The 18,523-nt window shown below is 34.8% G+C and overlaps 1 protein-coding gene across 1 annotated transcript in view; it reads left to right on the top strand.

Moving 5' to 3' along the window:
* LOC106060504 (uncharacterized) overlaps window positions 1-18,523 on the top strand; it is a 41,413-nt gene that overhangs the window by 10,666 nt on the left and 12,224 nt on the right. Inside the window, exons 3-9 of the mRNA XM_056030278.1 lie at window positions 4,282-4,467; window positions 6,476-6,664; window positions 7,399-7,599; window positions 8,369-8,590; window positions 10,735-10,869; window positions 14,279-14,413; window positions 16,294-16,431. Coding sequence (XP_055886253.1) covers window positions 4,282-4,467; window positions 6,476-6,664; window positions 7,399-7,599; window positions 8,369-8,590; window positions 10,735-10,869; window positions 14,279-14,413; window positions 16,294-16,431 — 1,206 coding nt within the window. The remainder of the gene's footprint in view (window positions 1-4,281; window positions 4,468-6,475; window positions 6,665-7,398; window positions 7,600-8,368; window positions 8,591-10,734; window positions 10,870-14,278; window positions 14,414-16,293; window positions 16,432-18,523) is intronic.

The following is an 18,523-nucleotide window of genomic DNA, read 5'->3' as shown; positions in this document are numbered from 1 at the left end:
ACACCCATATGGCTGGCGTGTGGAATGTTATGTCCTGTTGCCAGTATTTCTTTCCTGTATTTCTGTGGCACTATTATTTGCTGAACGGTATTGTCTTTATGCATGGCATTTTTCACCAGGAGGCCATCTTGAAAATATGGTTTATTTGGTAGATTCAGCTGTTTGTTTGCTTGAGCCTTCTGATATAGTATTTGCAATGTTGGATCTCGCTTCTGTTCTTCTTTGAAGTCATCATGTGTGAAATATGACTTGTCTTGATGGACTTCAGTTTGACCAGTTAGAGTTCTTGTATCATTGTTAGAGACTCTGGGCATGTCGTCTTGTTCTTCAAAGTTCAACAATGGACATTCGGGAATTGGAGGTGGACTTATGACCGGTAGGGATGGGCTTGATGTAACTGGGGGTGTCCATGTTGAGTGTTCTTGATTGTTGCTGGCTACTGGACTAGTAACTGGTTCTGTTGCATTCTGCATAACTTGAGTAACTGAGGTAGCCATGTGATTATTTTGGCTAACTTGTTCATGTGCCAAATGTTCTTGTTGTCTGGACATGGATCTTGTCATTACTGCTAAACATTTTTGACCTTGCTCTATGGCATTTGTCCATTCAGTAAGTTCTTGAGGAGTGCATTCTTTAACTCCTTCTATGTTTCCAATGATTAGGTCCACTGGTAGATTGGGTGTTACTAATGCTTTTGTTTGACCACTGAAGAATGGTGTAGTAACATAAATGATGGCTTCAGGTAATTTGCTGACAGTTCCGTTGAATGCAGTGGCTTGGACGTGGTTGCCTGTGAAACGGTTTGCGTGTACGAAGCGTTCATGTACTAATGTGGACGTGCTTCCGGTGTCACGAAGAACTTCCACCTTCTTGTCTCCTACAAAGCCTGGATAATATTTGAGACCATTGGATTTTGCAATGACTGTCATAGTTGAATGCTCATTGTAATAGCTTCTGTTATATGGGCTTCTGTTTGGCATATATTGTGGTCTGGAGTCTTGTGAATGACTTCTGTAGCGAGGTTTGTTATCTGGTTTATTATTTCCAGGTGCTTTGTTGAGATTGTATTGCTCTCTATTGCTGTATCTTTGAGTTGGTGATGTGGGTCTATCAAAATTTTGATTTTTGGAGACTGCCTGTTTTTTCCAACATTCATGAGTTTGGTGACCTTTTTTATGACAATATGAACATTCTGTGGTTCTGCTGCGGCATTGAGACGTGAAATGCCCTAGTTTATGACATTTGTTGCATTTGATTTTGTCATCTGACTTATATCTTGCATTTTTGTCTTGAGCAAAACAGACAAAATTTTCTTCAACAGATGGTTTGACTGACTTGTTTGGATAGGCTGCTTTATATTGTCTAATGATCTTGGTTAATGTCTGGATATCAGTAGGATTTCTCTCTATAATGTAGGATTGAATATCTTCTGAATGAGCATGGGTGATGTTGTCGATAATAATATGTTGACGAAGAGCTTGGTAACTTTCTTCTATTTTTGCCATGGATACCCATCTATCAAACCACATTGACATATTAGCTACAAAAATTTGAGGATCATCATTTTGCTGTGGCCTTTCATTATAGAATTTCTTTCTATAGTTGGCTGAAGTTGCTCCGTATTGACGCAGTAGAGCTTCCTTGATATCAGAGTAAGAGCTGCGTTCATTGATGGACAGTTGTTAGCAAATGTTGACAGCTTTGCCAGTCAAGAGGGTAAGGAGTGAGCTCGACCAATGTGCTTCAGGTAGACCGGATGTTGTAGCTATTTCTTCAAATCTTATGAGATACGAGTCCATATTGTCAATGTTTTCGTTGAAAGCCGATATTTTGTTCATTAATCTGTATTTGTCAAACATATTTGAGTGACCTTGAATTTGAATGCTTTCTTTATTTTCATTCTTTTGTTTTTCGAATTCCATTTTTTCTTTTTCATGTTGCCTTTGTTTCTCGGCGTCTTGCAATTTTTTTTCTTCTAATTGCATGCGTTTTTCAGATTCTTGCCTTTGTTTTTCGGCGTCTTGCAATTTTTTTTCTTCTAATTGCATGCGTTTTTCAGATTCTTGCCTTTGTTTTTCAGATTCTTGCCTTTGTTTTTCGGATTCTTGCCTTTGTTTTTCAGATTCTTGCTCTTGATATTCTTTTTCTTCTTGTTTCTCTGCCCACTGCCACTGGTCTGGCTTTGGGATTTGCTTTTCTTTGGCTAATTCTATCAATTCGAAGAATCGTTGTGTTCTATAACTGGAAGCCATATTTAATTTTTTTTTTTTGTTAGTTTCTTGTATTGGAGCAAAATGTTCAATATCTGGATTTTGGCTTTATCTCAGATATAATAATAATATAATGAAAAAGTTCTTGAAGCCTCAATTTGCTTATAAATTCTTGACAGTAGACTTGTAGTTACTGGAGTCGTATGATTGATATATAGATCTATTGAGCCGATGTACTTTTTACTGGTTTAACAGTTGGTTAAATCTGGTCTTCTGTTTACTTTGTGCTGCACAAATGATTATTTACTGGTCTTCTTTATGATGCCAGTTATTTGATTTACTGGTCTTTTATATTGCCAGTTATTTGCTTTACTGGTCTTTTTTATTGCCAGTTATTTGCTTTACTGGTCTTTTAATAATGCCAGTTATTATGTATATTGGTCTTATTCCTTTTGCCAATTACATATAATAAGATTTCGTGAGTTAGACGTAACTCTAACGAAAATCTTTATAAAAGAATTATCGATAACCAACTGACCTGTCAAACACAGAAATTCTGTCCTCCGTTAAATAAGAATGAAGTTCCTTTGAAGAGTTTTAGAAATTGGTCCTAGATCTTGAATAAATTTCGTTAAAAGTTGTCCATGAACTTTTATTAGTCGGAGAGTGCCATATGTAACAACACAGGTGCCTGATGCAACAACATGCACGATGTTACGATGTGTTGTTATGCCGGGGATTTTACTTGAATTCAATAGTTGAATAAATGACGATCTAGAATCACAATGAAAGCTTCTTTGATAAAACAAAACTCTGGAACTTTATTTAAATATAACGTAAGTACAGCTTATGTACAAATTACAAATCAAACAGGCTCAAATACATTACAAAGGCTTTTAAAACAGAGCTCTCAGAAACGTGACTTTCTACTAACAAGTTATTTTATCGACTCTTTTACTACCGCCAATTCTCTGGCGCTAACTCTTTTCAAAAATGTCTTTGTTTAAATTCAAATCAACCAATAGATTTCAAACATACTAATTACGTCCCTTGGGTAAATCCTGACTTGAAAGTCAAGTGTCTAAATTTGAGGATTAAATCCCGAGACTCATGTCGAGGGCTTATATTACTTTCAAAAAGTGAAATGTACAAACAATTCTATAATGTAATCTGTGACACAGCCCAAACCTATTCAAGGTAATTTCAAAGTGTAAGTGGACGCGACACGAGGGTATCTAATTTCCCAATTTATCTCGCTCTTTTTTTATCAAGGAGTTAACTTATAAGCATTCAATGAACTGATTGTGATGTATATAGTTCAGTGTACATCTGTCCTAACCATGCAGTTTAATAATGTTAACGGTTTTCCCTATGAACAAGAGACTTATTAAATGATCTTTGAATACTTATAAGTATTAAAAAATGAAATAAATGTAAAGGCTAGTATTTAAAAAAAGTAAAGTTTCCCTTTTAGACCTTGTGGATTTTAGGGCAGATGATGGGTCATCTGTTTCTCAGTTTCTGTGTGTGTGTCATGCAGCCAGCACAACAACCAACCGCCTTGACTTTTCCCCAACTAATGCCAGGTACACATTGCAGCTCAGTCACCGCACTTCCTCGTGTGGTATTTGCTCAGGCGTATCGTTCAGTGTTATCGGAGGTCTCAGGTGAGAACACTTGCCTGTTGGCATCCCACGTCGTTCTTCGGTAAGGTTGGGCTAGAATGTAGTTTTCTTCAGAATCTGAAATGATATCCGAAACATGTGTAACATATTATATTCTAAAACATTATAATAACGACAGCAGCAGCTTAGAAAATTTAGCTATGTTTATTTGTATGGAAATAGAAAGGATTGTGATTTTAGATAAATTGTACTTCATCTCTTCTGATATTTGTGCCGGAAAAATTTAAACGTCCTTTTTTCATGTTATTGCTTATCAGATGAACACCTGGGTGCCGCATATGAGTTTGTGTAAAAACACAAACTCTCTTTCTAAATTTTTTTTTTTTGTTATTAAACGAAGCAGAATGACTGGTGTAAAAACTAAAACAAGTTTATTAAATTCACAGAAGATTTGGCTAACTCGCTAGGAGCAACGTTCATTACCAATCCAATCAACGCTGACATAGGATGGCTGACAGATGGCAATGATTGTACATGTAACACCAACAATAAACTGGACTCCATAGAAGTGAAGTGGAGAGATACAAGCTCCATACCTCTGACCTGGACGAGGATAGTGGTATCTGACCCTGGTCAGTTTAATCTTCTCAAATTATAAACCTTGTAATAAAATACTTTTAGATTTTCATACATGGCGGCTAATAGATATGTTACAATCGTTTTGGCGTATCCGGTAGTTTAAAAAAAAAAATTTTGCTGCTATGTCACTTCTTCATAGTGGATGGACGTTAATCTCGTATACTGCAAGATTTCCCTAGAAATATAACAGTTGATGTTACAGTTGATGTTACAGTTGATGTTACAGTTGATGTTACAGTTGATGTTACAGTTGATGTTACAGTTGATGTTACAGTTGATGTTACAGTTGATGTTACAGTTGATGTTACAGTTGATGTTACAGTTGATGTTACAGTTGATGTTACAGTTGATGTTACAGTTGATGTTACAGTTGATGTTACAGCTGATGTTACAGTTGATGTTACAGTTGATGTTACAGTTGATGTTACAGTTGATGTTACAGTTGATGTTACAGTTGATGTTACAGTTGATGTTACAGTTGATGTTACAGCTGATGTTACAGTTGATGTTACAGTTGATGTTACAGCTGATGTTACAGTTGATGTTACAGTTGATGTTACAGTGGATGTTACAGCTGATGTTACAGTTGATGTTACAGCTGATGTTACAGTTGATGTTACAGTTGATGTTACAGTGGATGTTACAGCTGATGTTACAGTTGATGTTACAGTGGATGTTACAGCTGATGTTACAGTTGATGTTACAGTTGATGTTACAGTGGATGTTACAGCTGATGTTACAGTTGATGTTACAGTGGATGTTACAGCTGATGTTACAGTTGATGTTACAGTTGATGTTACAGTTGATGTTACAGCTGATGTTACCGTTGATGTTACAGTTGATGTTACCGTTGATGTTACAGTTGATGTTACCGTTGATGTTACCGTTGATGTTACAGCTGATGTTACCGTTGATGTTACAGTTGATGTTACAGTTGATGTTACAGTTGATGTTACAGTTGATGTTACAGTTGATGTTACAGTTGATGTTACAGTTGATGTTATATCTCTCAGAAAATAATTACTTGCTTGTTAGCCATATGGGAAAAAAATTTAAGTTTGACCGCTATGATTTTTAAATTAAAAAAATAAATAAATGTCAATTTGTCTTGAGACAAATCTATCTAGGTCTAGAGCCAACATGGCGAAGTCAGACGTCTGACCGTAATTATGCAATTAAAAGTAAATTTACAGTTGCTTAAATTTAATTGAAGTTTATAAGTGTTGCTTACATTTTTACGTAAATCTAATATACATTACATCTAGATTCTAGATCTAGAAGTAGGTCTAAAGTCTTATATTTTTAAATTTTTAAGTTAATTTTAAATTAGTTTTCAATTATAACTTTTGGTGTAGTGTTAGACCTACATGTCCATACAATAGACATACCAGTTAATATCGTCATCCCTGCTGACCCATTCATGAAATGCGGTAGTTCAACACCAATGCTATCATCATCATCATCATCATCATCATCATCATCAAACTACATTTGAGTGAGGGCTTGAGAGGGTTAAATCCTCTATTTCAAAAACCTAGACAGAAACCCTGCTGTTTTGCGTAGTGCTTACATGTCACCATACAGGTCGAGAATTTTTGGTTTCCCAGAGCAGTCGAGACGGAGATCAGCAAGTCTGGGGCAGTCAAGTAATTGACGGTGTCAAGGGTTCGATACTCGAATTAATTCTATTATTTTCTTTTTTTACTTATTTTTATTATATTTGAAGATCGACGATGGAGGTATTTTCTTTTATAAAAAAATATTTTCTACAAGTTTTTCTTGTTTAAATTTTAAACATACTTATTGTGTACCTTTCAGTGCCGCAGAATCAAATTATTAAGAATCTTTCATTTGTAGATTTTATTTATTTTTAGGTTTGGGATTTTAATTTAGCATTCTTGGCATCATCATTTAGTTTATTGTGAAACTCTCTCAATACATTGACTTCTAACTTTAGGTATCCTCAAATACTATCATGACACGTCACTATATATCTAACAGAATCTCTATCGAGGATAAATCTCCAGTTCATTCCAGAAAATAGTAAAATTATGAGATCTTGTTTGAACGAGACGTATTCCCTACAAGCTAAAGAAACAATGGACGTACGATGCAATGATAATGTGAAGATCACCATTTTAAATTTAGTTGGAAATTTAACATCATTATGCTCTTTTTATATTAGTGGAGGTAGGTGGTACTCTATCTGTCTGTATATCTACTAATCTATTAAATTATCTATCTATCTATCTATCTATCTATCTATCTATCTATCTATCTATCTATCTATCTATCCACTTATCCATGCATCTATCTATCTATCTATAAATCTATAAATCTATCTATCTATAAATCTATCTATCTTTAAATCTATCTATCTATCTATCTATCTATCTATCTATCTATCTATCTGTCTATCTATTTATCTATTTATAATTTTATCTATCTATCTATCTATCTATCTATCTATCTATCTATCTATCTATCTATCTATCTATCTATCTATCTTTCTATCTATCTATCTATCTATCTATCTATCTATCTATCTATCTATCTATCTATCTATCTATCTATCTTTCTGTCTGTCTGTCTGTCTATCTATCTATCAATCTATCTATCTATCTATCTATCTATCTATCTATCTATCTATCTATCTATCAATCTTTCTATCTATCTATCTATCTATCTATCTATCTATCTATCTATCATAGCCCTCCCTCTTTTCCTCTCAACACAAATGGATTTTAATATGTAACTAAATTAGCTTAGTGGCTAAAGTGCCAAAATAATCGATGCAATTTCATTTACTATAAGTTTGTTGTTGTTTTTTTTTATCTATTTTTCTAATTTTATTTTTTTTTCTCTGACCTTGAAGGTTTATATAACTCATACAAGTGAATTAGGCTTTTCATTCTTGTTTCCAGGAAGAAATATTGCATACAAACAGAAAGCTGTGCAGACGTCAACATATGGAAGCGTATATGGCAGATATCACGCAAGCCAAGCCGTTGATGGGAAGCGGCTAAGTGACGGTGCAATGTGCGCACGTACAAATCCTGAGAGGTCCCCCAGTTTAAATATTTCTTTACAGAGCGTCTACGTCATACAAAGATTTGTCGTCCAAGGTACTGCTGCAGTAAGCTGTAAAAACAATTACACCCAAAATATAAATGCATTTAATTTAATTTACAAAACTTATTTTTATTTACATAATTTTCTTTATAAACAACATAATAGTGGACACATTACAAGGGACATCTAGACCTCGAATCTAGACTAGGTCTTGATCTCGAATGTCTAGATCAAGTAATTATAAATATATGCCCCAAATGACTTTGGGTATATATCTTTTCTGTAAGAAATTATTCAACCGAGCGATGCTCGATCACCTGGTACTATAATGTATGAAAAGAGTAAAGATTGTGGTTGCTTTGATAGCTTTGACCCCTGACACGTACATTTTGTATGAAGGGATTTAGGATTGTGGTCTTTGATAGCTTTGACCACTGACAAGTCCATTTTGTATGAAAGGAGTTAGGATTGTGGTCTTTGATAGCTTTGACCCCTGACACGTCCATTTTGTATGAAAGGAGTTAGAATTGTGGTTGCTGATAGCTTGTACCTCATAGATTTTGAAATTTATGGTAAAACTATCAAAACCTACCTTTCTGACCGCATCATTCACCAAACATTTGACTAATCGGTGGAAACTTCGTGACCGAATCGAAGTATGTGTAAAAACATAAAATATCATACTTTTGTATAAATCATTAAAGTTTAGTACTATATATAAAATGTAAATGCCAACATTAAATATTAGAACTATATTTAGATCACTTTTTTGTTTACTGTTGACGTATTTGTCAATGAATTTCAATGTTTGTTTGTTTTTAGCTAATTTAGATAATCGGTACTTATCGAACGTTCGACTTGTAATTCGAACATTCGACATCGATAAGAATGTTGTTGGAGTTTCCCAGGCTGTGACTAACCCTTTTGGTCAAGTCTATAACGTCACTCTGAATGGTAGTGTGAGCCAACCTGTCGCCTTAATCTCTTTAAGTCTGCAAGGAGAAGAGAGCTCTCTTATACTATGTGAAGTTCAATCTTTAGGAGGTTAGTATTAAAGAGACGCTATTGCATCCATTGCGTTCGCTACAGATAAGTTTCTTAAAGTAAGACATAGGCAAAATATTAAGAGTTTGTTTTTTTTTGCAATTTGAGTATGTACGTTAAGGACAAGCAAGAAAAATAGAAATATCCTGACGATGTTTACAAAGCAAATATATCTTTTTTTTAAATTTAGAGTTAGGGTAAGGATTATGTATGTTAATATTTAAATAATCGTTTCTATTATTTGTAGGGAGGCGCGGTGGCTGAGTGGTAAAGCGCTTGGCTTCCGAACCAGGGTCGCGGGTTCGAATCCTGGTGATGACTGGGATTATTACTTTTTGGGATCTTTAGGGCGCCTCTGAGTCCACCCAGCTCTAATGGGTACCTGACATTAGTCGGACAAAAGTAAAGGAAGTTGTACTGGACACCCTCGTTAACCGTGGGCCACAGAAACAGATGACCTTTACATCATCTGCCCCCTGAAAGTGGAACTTAACTATTTAAAAATATTTATAGGTCCTAGCTATCTTAGTTACTGTAAGGTTAAAGCAACAGAGTTGTGCATTTGGAGTTTACGGCACCAATACAAATAACCGTTATATGTATAAGGCGATAATGTCTGGTTGACCTAAATAATAGAAGGGCAAGGTGACTGTTGAGGAACATTGTCTAGAACGATGTCTGCGCTGTTTTGCTCCTAAGCTCCACTGAGTGAAATGAACTTAGTCAAGTAAATTAAGTCATATAATCAGGCATAAAGATTATTATCAACATTATAACATAAACGAGTCAAAAACAACTTCCGCATAATATGGATTTAATCATCCAAAAAAATCAAATAATCATTTCATCGCTTAATTCTGTCACACCGCAACATTGCAGTCCTAAGCACAGCTAAGGTTGGTATCACATGATGGGGTTAGATTTGGTGGTTTCTACAACCCGGCTTCAACCATTCCCGTTGTTAATAATCTCTCTATAAAAGTTGTTTTCCTACATTACCTGCAAGATCGTGTTCATAATTTATGTCATATTTATGTTTCAATAAATATTTCTGCCATTTCTGAAAAAAAAAACAAAAAAAAAACATAGGTCCGTACCCCAAGCATTCCCCTAGATACGCCACTTTATGAGCACTGACACACAAGAATAATACAAACGTTACGTTTTTGTAAAGCATCTTAAACTTCTTCATTTTAACATGTACTTACCCCCCACCCCTCCCAAAATAGAAGCAAAATATAATAAAAAAATTATTTATTTTTAAAAGCTAATCTGAGGGAAAAAAATCCGCTCTTATATCCAAATAATTCCCTAATGCAATATAAAACCAAAAAAAAAAAAATAATAAATACCATACATTAATTGATTAATTGGTTAATTTTTAATAGATTCACGGTTCGTAAGCAACAATATATATAATTTTTAAATTTAAATAAATATTCAATTTTCTTAGGGGACGAAACCATAATATTTAGGCATATATGTGAACACTGAAGGATTAATTTCCCTTGTTGACATCAAACTAAATAATTAATTGACTAATTGGAATTTAAAAAAAATAAATTTATTCATGACTTCTCTATGCCAATGAATAAATGTGAAATGTTTAAATTGGATCCGAGAAAGGGTGTGGGAGAATTAATATGTTCAACCTTTTTTTCCAGACAGACTGTGTTGATATAACATCTGTATAAAGTAAAGGAAGAACAAACGAAAGGAAAATGACACTTCATTTATTCCTGTGTCCGTAAATTTATCCCTGTTAAACCTTGCGATCTCTAGGGTTAGACCATGTAAAGCTCATCTGTTCTTATGGCCTTGAGAAGTGGTTCATGAGGCCAACACAAAAGCAAACCGTCTTGACTTTCGCAGCGTATGTCAGGTAGGACCGGTACCCATTAGAGCAAAGTGGACTTAGGGCATTAGGGGAGTATGAGAACCCCAATTCAATCCCAGTTTTCAGCAGGATTCGAACTCGAGAACCGTCGATACAGAAGTCAATAGCTTTATCTCTCAGCCACCCAAACCTATTTGTGTATTCCATACCAATCATTAAATAAGGTTTAAATTATTTACCTTTAATAGTTTATCCATATTAAATGAATGAATGTATAACAATTCTTTTAAAATATTTTGTTAATCAGAGTGTCCAGCTGGTTATTGGAGTCTACCCTGTAGTAAACAATGTCCACCTTCATGTCCTGACAACTGTGATAGAGATACTGGAGTATGTAACACTGTATGTATTGGATACAGTAACCCACCGCAGTGTGATACAGGTAGGGATGGTGTACTTCTAAGAGAAGAGATATTATACTTTAGACTTTACACTGTATGTATTGGATACAGTAACCCACCGCAGTGTGATACAGGTAGGGATGGTGTACTTCTAAGAGATGAGATATTATACTTTAGACTTTACACTGTATGTATTGGATACAGTAACCCACCGCAGTGTGATACAGGTAGGGATGCTGTACGTCTAAGAGATGAGATATTATACTTTAGCAGCTTCTCGTGTCTCCCGAGTGTCGTCACCAAGGTGTTTCGTGGGGTAAAGTAAAGTCAAAGTAAAGTTCCCCTTTCAGATCTTGCGATCTATAGGTCAGATAATGTTTAGGGCATCTGTTTCTTTGGTCAATGGTTAACGTGCAGGGTTTCATGTGACCATCGCAACGACCAACCGTCTTTACTTTCCCCAACTATAGTCAGGCAACCATTAAAGTAGGGTGAACTCAGGTGCCCCCTAAAAATAAAAAAAAAAATCAGAATCCTAGTCTTCACTGAGAATCGAACCCAGAACCCCCCAGGTTCTGAAGTTAATTTATTACTGGGCTACAAAATGTATTAGAACATTGGGAAGAAGACATTTAAATTTGTTTTAGCCACCACTCTAAGGTCAACTATTTAAGAGCATCAGAATAGATGAGATTCTCTCACGTAAAACAGTATCTCTACAAAGCTTATATTAACTCGCTCTGTCTGTCTGTCTGGCCAATAGTCTATACACGTTATTTCTTCCACAGCCAATCTCGGCTCAAGCTGAAATTTTGCACAATTATTTCTTTAATTGAAAACACAAGAATCACATTAGGAAAAAAAAGAAGCCAATTAGTTAATTTATTATTTGTAATTAATTATTTTGTTTGGTATGTCAAACATGGGAAAGAAATTTTTGCTGAAGTGGTGGTATAAACTGAATTATTACTCTTTCCAAGGGAAAGAAATAGTACTTAAGTGGTGTTATAAGCTGAATTAGTCCTCTTTATTAATTTTCGTCTGAGACTCATTACAAATATCAAATATTTAATTATATGACTGATCCAAACTAATTAATATACTTATAATACGCTTATATATATATATATATATATATATATATATATATATATATTAACCTCAGCTACCTATTATCAGTCGTGCATTACATTTTATTAATATTTATTACATATATTGAAATGTAAATGGACACATAGTCTACAATTGATAGAAATTTCAAGAGCCCGGAATCATAGCGTATTGCTTGCTGCCTTGGTCGTCAATGGATTAAAACAATATTTTCGTTGGCTGGATCTGGTTGGGGGACTATGTGGGAGCGCAACAAGCTGCCCAGCAAGGTCTTAGTCGGAAACTTCTGCACCAAGGGTATTTATGCATTTCAGAAACTCAGAAGATCACTTCACTTGCCTCTGCAACACGCTATTTCTCCAAAGTCTGACGGAGACTTCATTTGTCTTAAATCACGCTCGTACAATTTTAGTTTTATGAAAGTTTATGCGGAGGCCAAATTTTGGGTGCCTCTCTATCTAGGCTCTCCGTCATTTCTTGTATGCATTTACTAGTAGCCCCGGGTCGTTGGCTAAGTCCAAGTCCGTCATTCGATTCTGTTCACGCGATGGAATGCCAAAGTCAGTCGGATTCATTTCTCTCCTCGTTATGCTGTCGATGTCTAGGATGCACCCATGTCTCACACCAGTAGTAAATATTAGATTTCAAAATAAGAACAATCTTTACCTCCGCCCTAATTACCACATCGAAGGAAATTCCTGGTCAAATCTACTACACTTTAAAATATTCCAATGATTTGCCTTTTTAAATCTAGACTTAGAAGACAGATGCTGCTAAATATTACTTGTATTAAAATCTTCAATTAAAAGGGCCCACATGATGAAGTACGTATAGTTTATTCAACACTAGCCTGACATTACCCGCGGCCTGCGGGTCTAAGTTTGTGTTTACTAATCTAGTGGATTGGATTTAGATGTATGTTAAACTTAGCTAATGATCCTTTCAAGTTTTTTTTCTTTCGCTACGAAAATAAAATTAGTTTTGCGAAAATTGGTTTACCCGAAGCCGATACATAAATATCTATTAAAAACGAAAAGAGCGATATCTTTGTTAAAGGAATGGGATTATAAAGTGAACAATTAAACGAAATAATTTTTAGTACGGGATTCATGAATGAATATAGATCTAGGCCTATCTCAACTCGACTTCGCAGCTTTCGTAAACGAATGTAGTCTCTTAAAATGCTTTAAAAAACCAAATTTGAATGTTTATTTGATCAAAATATGAAATGAATGGACTATAATTAGTATGTTCATGTGTTAATGTATAAAACTATCTGTGCGAAGAGAAGTTTTATCATCTTAGAGTTGAATTAGAGTTTTAGATAGAGATGGGATTATAAAGTAAACAATTAAACGAATTAATTTTAGTACGCGATTCATTACGGTATTGTCTAATGAAAGAATGTTCGTCAGGAAATCTGTAGTCACAGATATAAAGAACTAATTTATGTAAAAAATGCTTTTGAAACACAAAATTGAATATTACTTTTATTATATAATGAAATCAATGGATCTTCTTTTGTATTTTCATGTGTCAAAGTAAAAAACTATCTGCGCAAAGTGTATTTCTTAAAATTAGATCTAGGTCTAAATCCTTTCGATCTTTTCTCATGTCAACATTGTAGACATGGCCTAGATCCATAAAATACTATAGCTGTAATAGAGTGGGACAACTTTATTTTTTTTTTGAGGGTCTTAAGTTTGTTTTATGGCTACAATACATACACTACGGTCTAAGTTAGTACCCAAGGAACATTCCTGCCTAGTTTTATCAAGATTGGTCAAGCGGTTTTGATGTCTATAAGTAACATACATACACCTCACATTCTACTTTACAGTATAGATAAATGTTTTCTAGTTCTCTAGCCAAATTTAAATTAATTTCTTTTTATACTTCAAAAAATTATAACGGTAAAACTAGAGTTTTCCCAGTGTGGCCAACAAGCTAGTAATTCTTTTCCCAAAAATATACATACACCAACACCAACTTTCAAATTTCTAGAAAAATTGTTGGAAAAATTTTCGCGAATCACTACCACCTCCCCTTGCTCACCCAAAGGTTCCATGAATGTGTGACTTGTGCAAAGGTTTAGTAAAAACAAGGATAGTTTTCAGTAAAAAAATCTTAGCTTGGCAAAGTTGATTTAAGGGGAAAGGGGGCTCTATTACTATATTTAACGAAAGATTTTAAATTCATACACAAATGTTATATACAACCCATAACCACATAGCTCGTTTTATTTTCAGCTATAGTTTTGACTTGCGAATTTCAGCGTTCTTTCAGAAAGGAAGATTGTTAAATCATTATAGGAAAAAAAATGTGTACTTTTGTGTGCAGTTTGCAGGAATGGGACTTGGGGTGTGAACTGTTCTAATCCCTGCAGTGACAGATGTGAAGTGACGTGTAACACTCAAACTGGACTGTGTGACCAAGGATGCAATGGATTCAGTGACCGTCTTTACTGTGAAACTGGTAAAAGTCAACATTTTAAACGGGGTATAGATATTTAAGGCCTTTTTATTTTTTACCTGTCCCAATCCGCCTTTTCAACCATCTTAATAGGAAATATCTTTCGATCTTGTCTGAATGTCTTCTTTACTCTTTAAAAAGCAAATTTTTGAATATCACTTTCCTGCAAAACCTTATGAAGTGATTATAATAATCACACTATCACTTCATAAGGTTTTGTAGGCAAGTGATTATTATAGATTTTGCTACGAGCAATGTATCCAGAGCCAAGACGCCAGGGGGAAGCTGGTTGGTGACCTATGGGGTTAACAGACAACTATAATGATTAATTTGAGGATGTTACATAGTTTGAAGAACCACATTATTGTTTGTTTTAGTGAATTAAAATGTTTGTCATTTCCAATACCTAACGCCAACTTCGTACATTCAATGGTGACCACTAATGACATCTACGATGCTGAGGGCATTTTTACATTGCAGTTTAAGTCCTTTCCTAGAGTCTTAGGAGGCTTATATGAGTCTGGAAAATTTGGCTGCATTCTGGGCAATCTATTCCAAGTGGAGCTTTTGCGAGCTGCATTGATTTTCTTATCTGTCGCTTCAATCAAGGCTGTTTCCTTGTCCTCTGAAATTAAAGTTTTTACAGTGCGGTGACATTATTATTTCATACATTTCATACACATACATTATTTCATACATAGATGATATTGTAATAATGTTTTGGAATATTTTTGTTATGGTTATGTTTAACTGAATACTACATGAGACTTATTCATGTAAAATTACATTTCTGTTTTTAGAACATAATAATTTCCATATTATCTTTTTCAATATTATGTCTTGGCTAACTAGTCAATTTCATATGTTAACATTTTTCTTTTAAAATAAATTTACTTTTTTTTCCCAAAATGTTTTTTTTTATTCTTTATTTGATACTTCTTTTTTTTAATATACCTCTTTTCAAGTCACTCATTCATGGAACCTGGGTGGGTGAGCGGACCGCTGATCTCAAAAACGGCTCTAACGATTTTTTCTAGAAATGTAACTGTTGATGTACATCGCTGAGAAAAGAATCACTAGCCCGTTAGTCACGCGGGGAAAATTCTAGTTTGACCGTTATATTTTTTTAAAGTAGTTTTTTTTTTTTTTAAATTGGGCTAGAGACTGTATCTAGGTCTAGAGCCAACATGGCGTAGTTAGCCGTATTAGCGTACATGAGATAACTGAGTAAATTTGAAGCTGCTTCAGTTTTTTTTTTAGTTTATAAGCGTTGCTTGTATTTTTACGTCAATCTAATATTTATCACAACTACGTCCTAGATCTTGAAGTACATCTAGACTAGATCTTAAGGGTTCTAAATCAAACTTTAAGTCTAGTGTTAAATCTAGATGTCCATATTATAAGTCTACCAATAAATAATCTTACAAATAAACCTTCTCTGCTGGCCGAATTAGAAATTGCATGTTTTTTTAGATATAGCATCTGACGGTGTCACTGATTAGATACCCTAATTGAATCAAATTAATTTTTTAAAAATTATTTTATATATTTGAGGTTTAATAATTGAAGATATTTTCATTACATTTTTTTTTTTTATAATTTTTTTTTCTTTTCTATTTGTTTGCTAATTTTGTTGATGGAATGTTCCCTCGGTCCATTTACATACTAGTAAATATCATTCCCCATTTCTCCTTGTTTAGATGTAGTGTAGGAAGAGTTATGCCCCTACCTTTGGGACACATACCGAAAGCCAAGATGGCTGAATAAAGAATCTTGCTTACATGTTTACATTATCAAAGTGTTTGTTGTTTCAGTTTCAAGTGTTTATTTTAACCCTATAAGAAACAAAATACTAAAGATTTAACTACAAGTTCTATTTACAGAATGCTCAGATGACTCGTGGGGTATCAACTGTAGTCAAAAATGTAGTGAAAAGTGCCATGAGATTAAATGTAACTCTCGAACTGGAGAATGCTATAACGGATGCAAGCCGGGATATCAATTACCAGCCTGTACAAAAGGTAAGAGTTACCAGAGCATGTTTATCAAACCAGTAAAAGGTAAATAAAGATACAATTTATCATCGTTAAAAAGAATTTTTAAAAATGCTACGGCATTGGCATACCTTTAAGGACTTCTACCATGTTGTACTTCAATGTATAAAAACAGCGATGTTCTTGCAAACGCCGTTACGGACAGATTGAGGGACTTCTTATCGTCCGACAGTTACAATGGGCAGGGCATGTATACCATTTGTGGGACAAACGCATGCCTAAGGCAGTCTTTTTTTGGTTAGCTAAAAGATGGTCGGCGTAACAGAGGTGCCACATAACGCTATCGAGAAAAGCCTAGGCGCCAACTTGCCTTCACTGACATAGATATGGACGAGAGCACCTGGTGGCACGTAACTTCAGAACGATACAGCTGCAGATAACTTACAAAAGCCGCTGGATACACACTTGAGACCTAAGGAAAATCTACGGCCGAGGACCAAGAAAAGAGAATTTAAATCGACCACGGACGGACAAAAGTTATGCCTGCTCTGGATTTTGCAAAATATTTAGGTCGCAGCTGGATCTGCGTAGCCACGTGAAATAACTGCACTCCAAAATTAATCCTCGGACTCCAAGACAAGCCTTGTTAATACTATTATTATTATTATTAAATCACACGTTTGTTAGATTAAAACACTATAAAATTTGAAATCCTTGCTATGGCATCATTGTATTATTGAATCAAGCTACAATTGAGCACAACAACTAGTGTTGGGGTTCAATACTTTGTTTTGAAATTACAGAAAGATTATCCTTAACATATTCATATACCCTTATTGACTTTTCTCATTGAAGTCTGGTGTTCTATCTTTGGAACTCGGGGAACTAAGCAATATATTGAAACTTTCTTATGACTAAACATTAGTCAAATCCCTTTTGCTAATGGCTTACCCCGTGCAAAGATAAGAATGAAGTTTTGTATGTTATTGCATAGACTATATATTACATGGACTGCCAACTCTACGCACTAGGCCTATATTCTTCAATAAACAAGTCCCGTTCACGGAGGCGTCCTTGGTTGCGTGGTAAATTGACTTCCGGTAGATTTTTTTTTACTATATAAAGAAACCATTCCCGAAGATTTTTACCACCACTTTTACAGCAAATCATGAATGGAAACTGAATTGTTAAAGAAGAAGTTACAGAGGTAAGTGTGCATAAATCAATTTCTGACTTAGATCTATAACTGTAAAGCTTTATAGCTGATTTTCTTAGCCAATATAGACTAATTAGACAAGCCTGTATTTCGTGTATTTTCTTGTTTACAACATTGATTGAATTGAGGTTCTTGTGAGAGCATAGCCTATATATATAGGCTATATAAACCAAATAAAAAGACTTATTCAGAAGGATAACCCGGTACATTTAGATCTATATGCTCTTACTATAATAGGCTAAAATGACCTTTCGTTTAAAAGTTTTAAAAAAGTCATATATTATGTGTAGGCCTAAAGTAAAGGTAATAAGTCTAGATGTAAAATTTTCTCCGAGTTGAAAAATGTAAGAAAAGTATGTTTGGCATTTAGATGGTGTCGTTGATAAAATAGAAAAAGTACATTCTGTGATGTTTTATAGCAAGTTATTATAACACAGTGCAGGACAGGCCACTGTCCTGTTGCCTCATGTTTCTCACGCCACTCACGGCTATGGCCAAATTTCGAATCCCGGTGCCCCCGTGCCTCATATTCTGTTTGACTGCCCCAGACTTGCTGATCTCCGTCTCAACAGGTCAGAGAAACCAAAAATTCTCGATCTGTATGGTGACATATATGCACTACGCAATACAGCAGGGTTTCTGTCCAGAGCTTTTGCAAGAGAAGATTTGAGCCTCTCAAGCCCTCACTCAAATGGAGTTTGATGATGTTGACTTTTTATGCCCTTTTTTCTGTCTTGGTGAGAGTTATTGTAAGACTGAACTATTGACCTGCAGCTGTCGAAGTATTGACTAGCCTTTGTAATCATGACTGCGAATGGTAGTGAGAGTCACATCGTCGTCAAACATCAGTTCCCTAATGTCGTCTCCTCGTTTTGGTCAAGCCAGTTTAAGAAGCCTTCCATT

The sequence above is a fragment of the Biomphalaria glabrata genome, chromosome 5 (genome assembly GCF_947242115.1).
Source record: "Biomphalaria glabrata chromosome 5, xgBioGlab47.1, whole genome shotgun sequence".
NCBI lineage: Eukaryota > Metazoa > Mollusca > Gastropoda > Planorbidae > Biomphalaria > Biomphalaria glabrata.
This window is presented reverse-complemented; position numbering and strand designations above follow the sequence as displayed.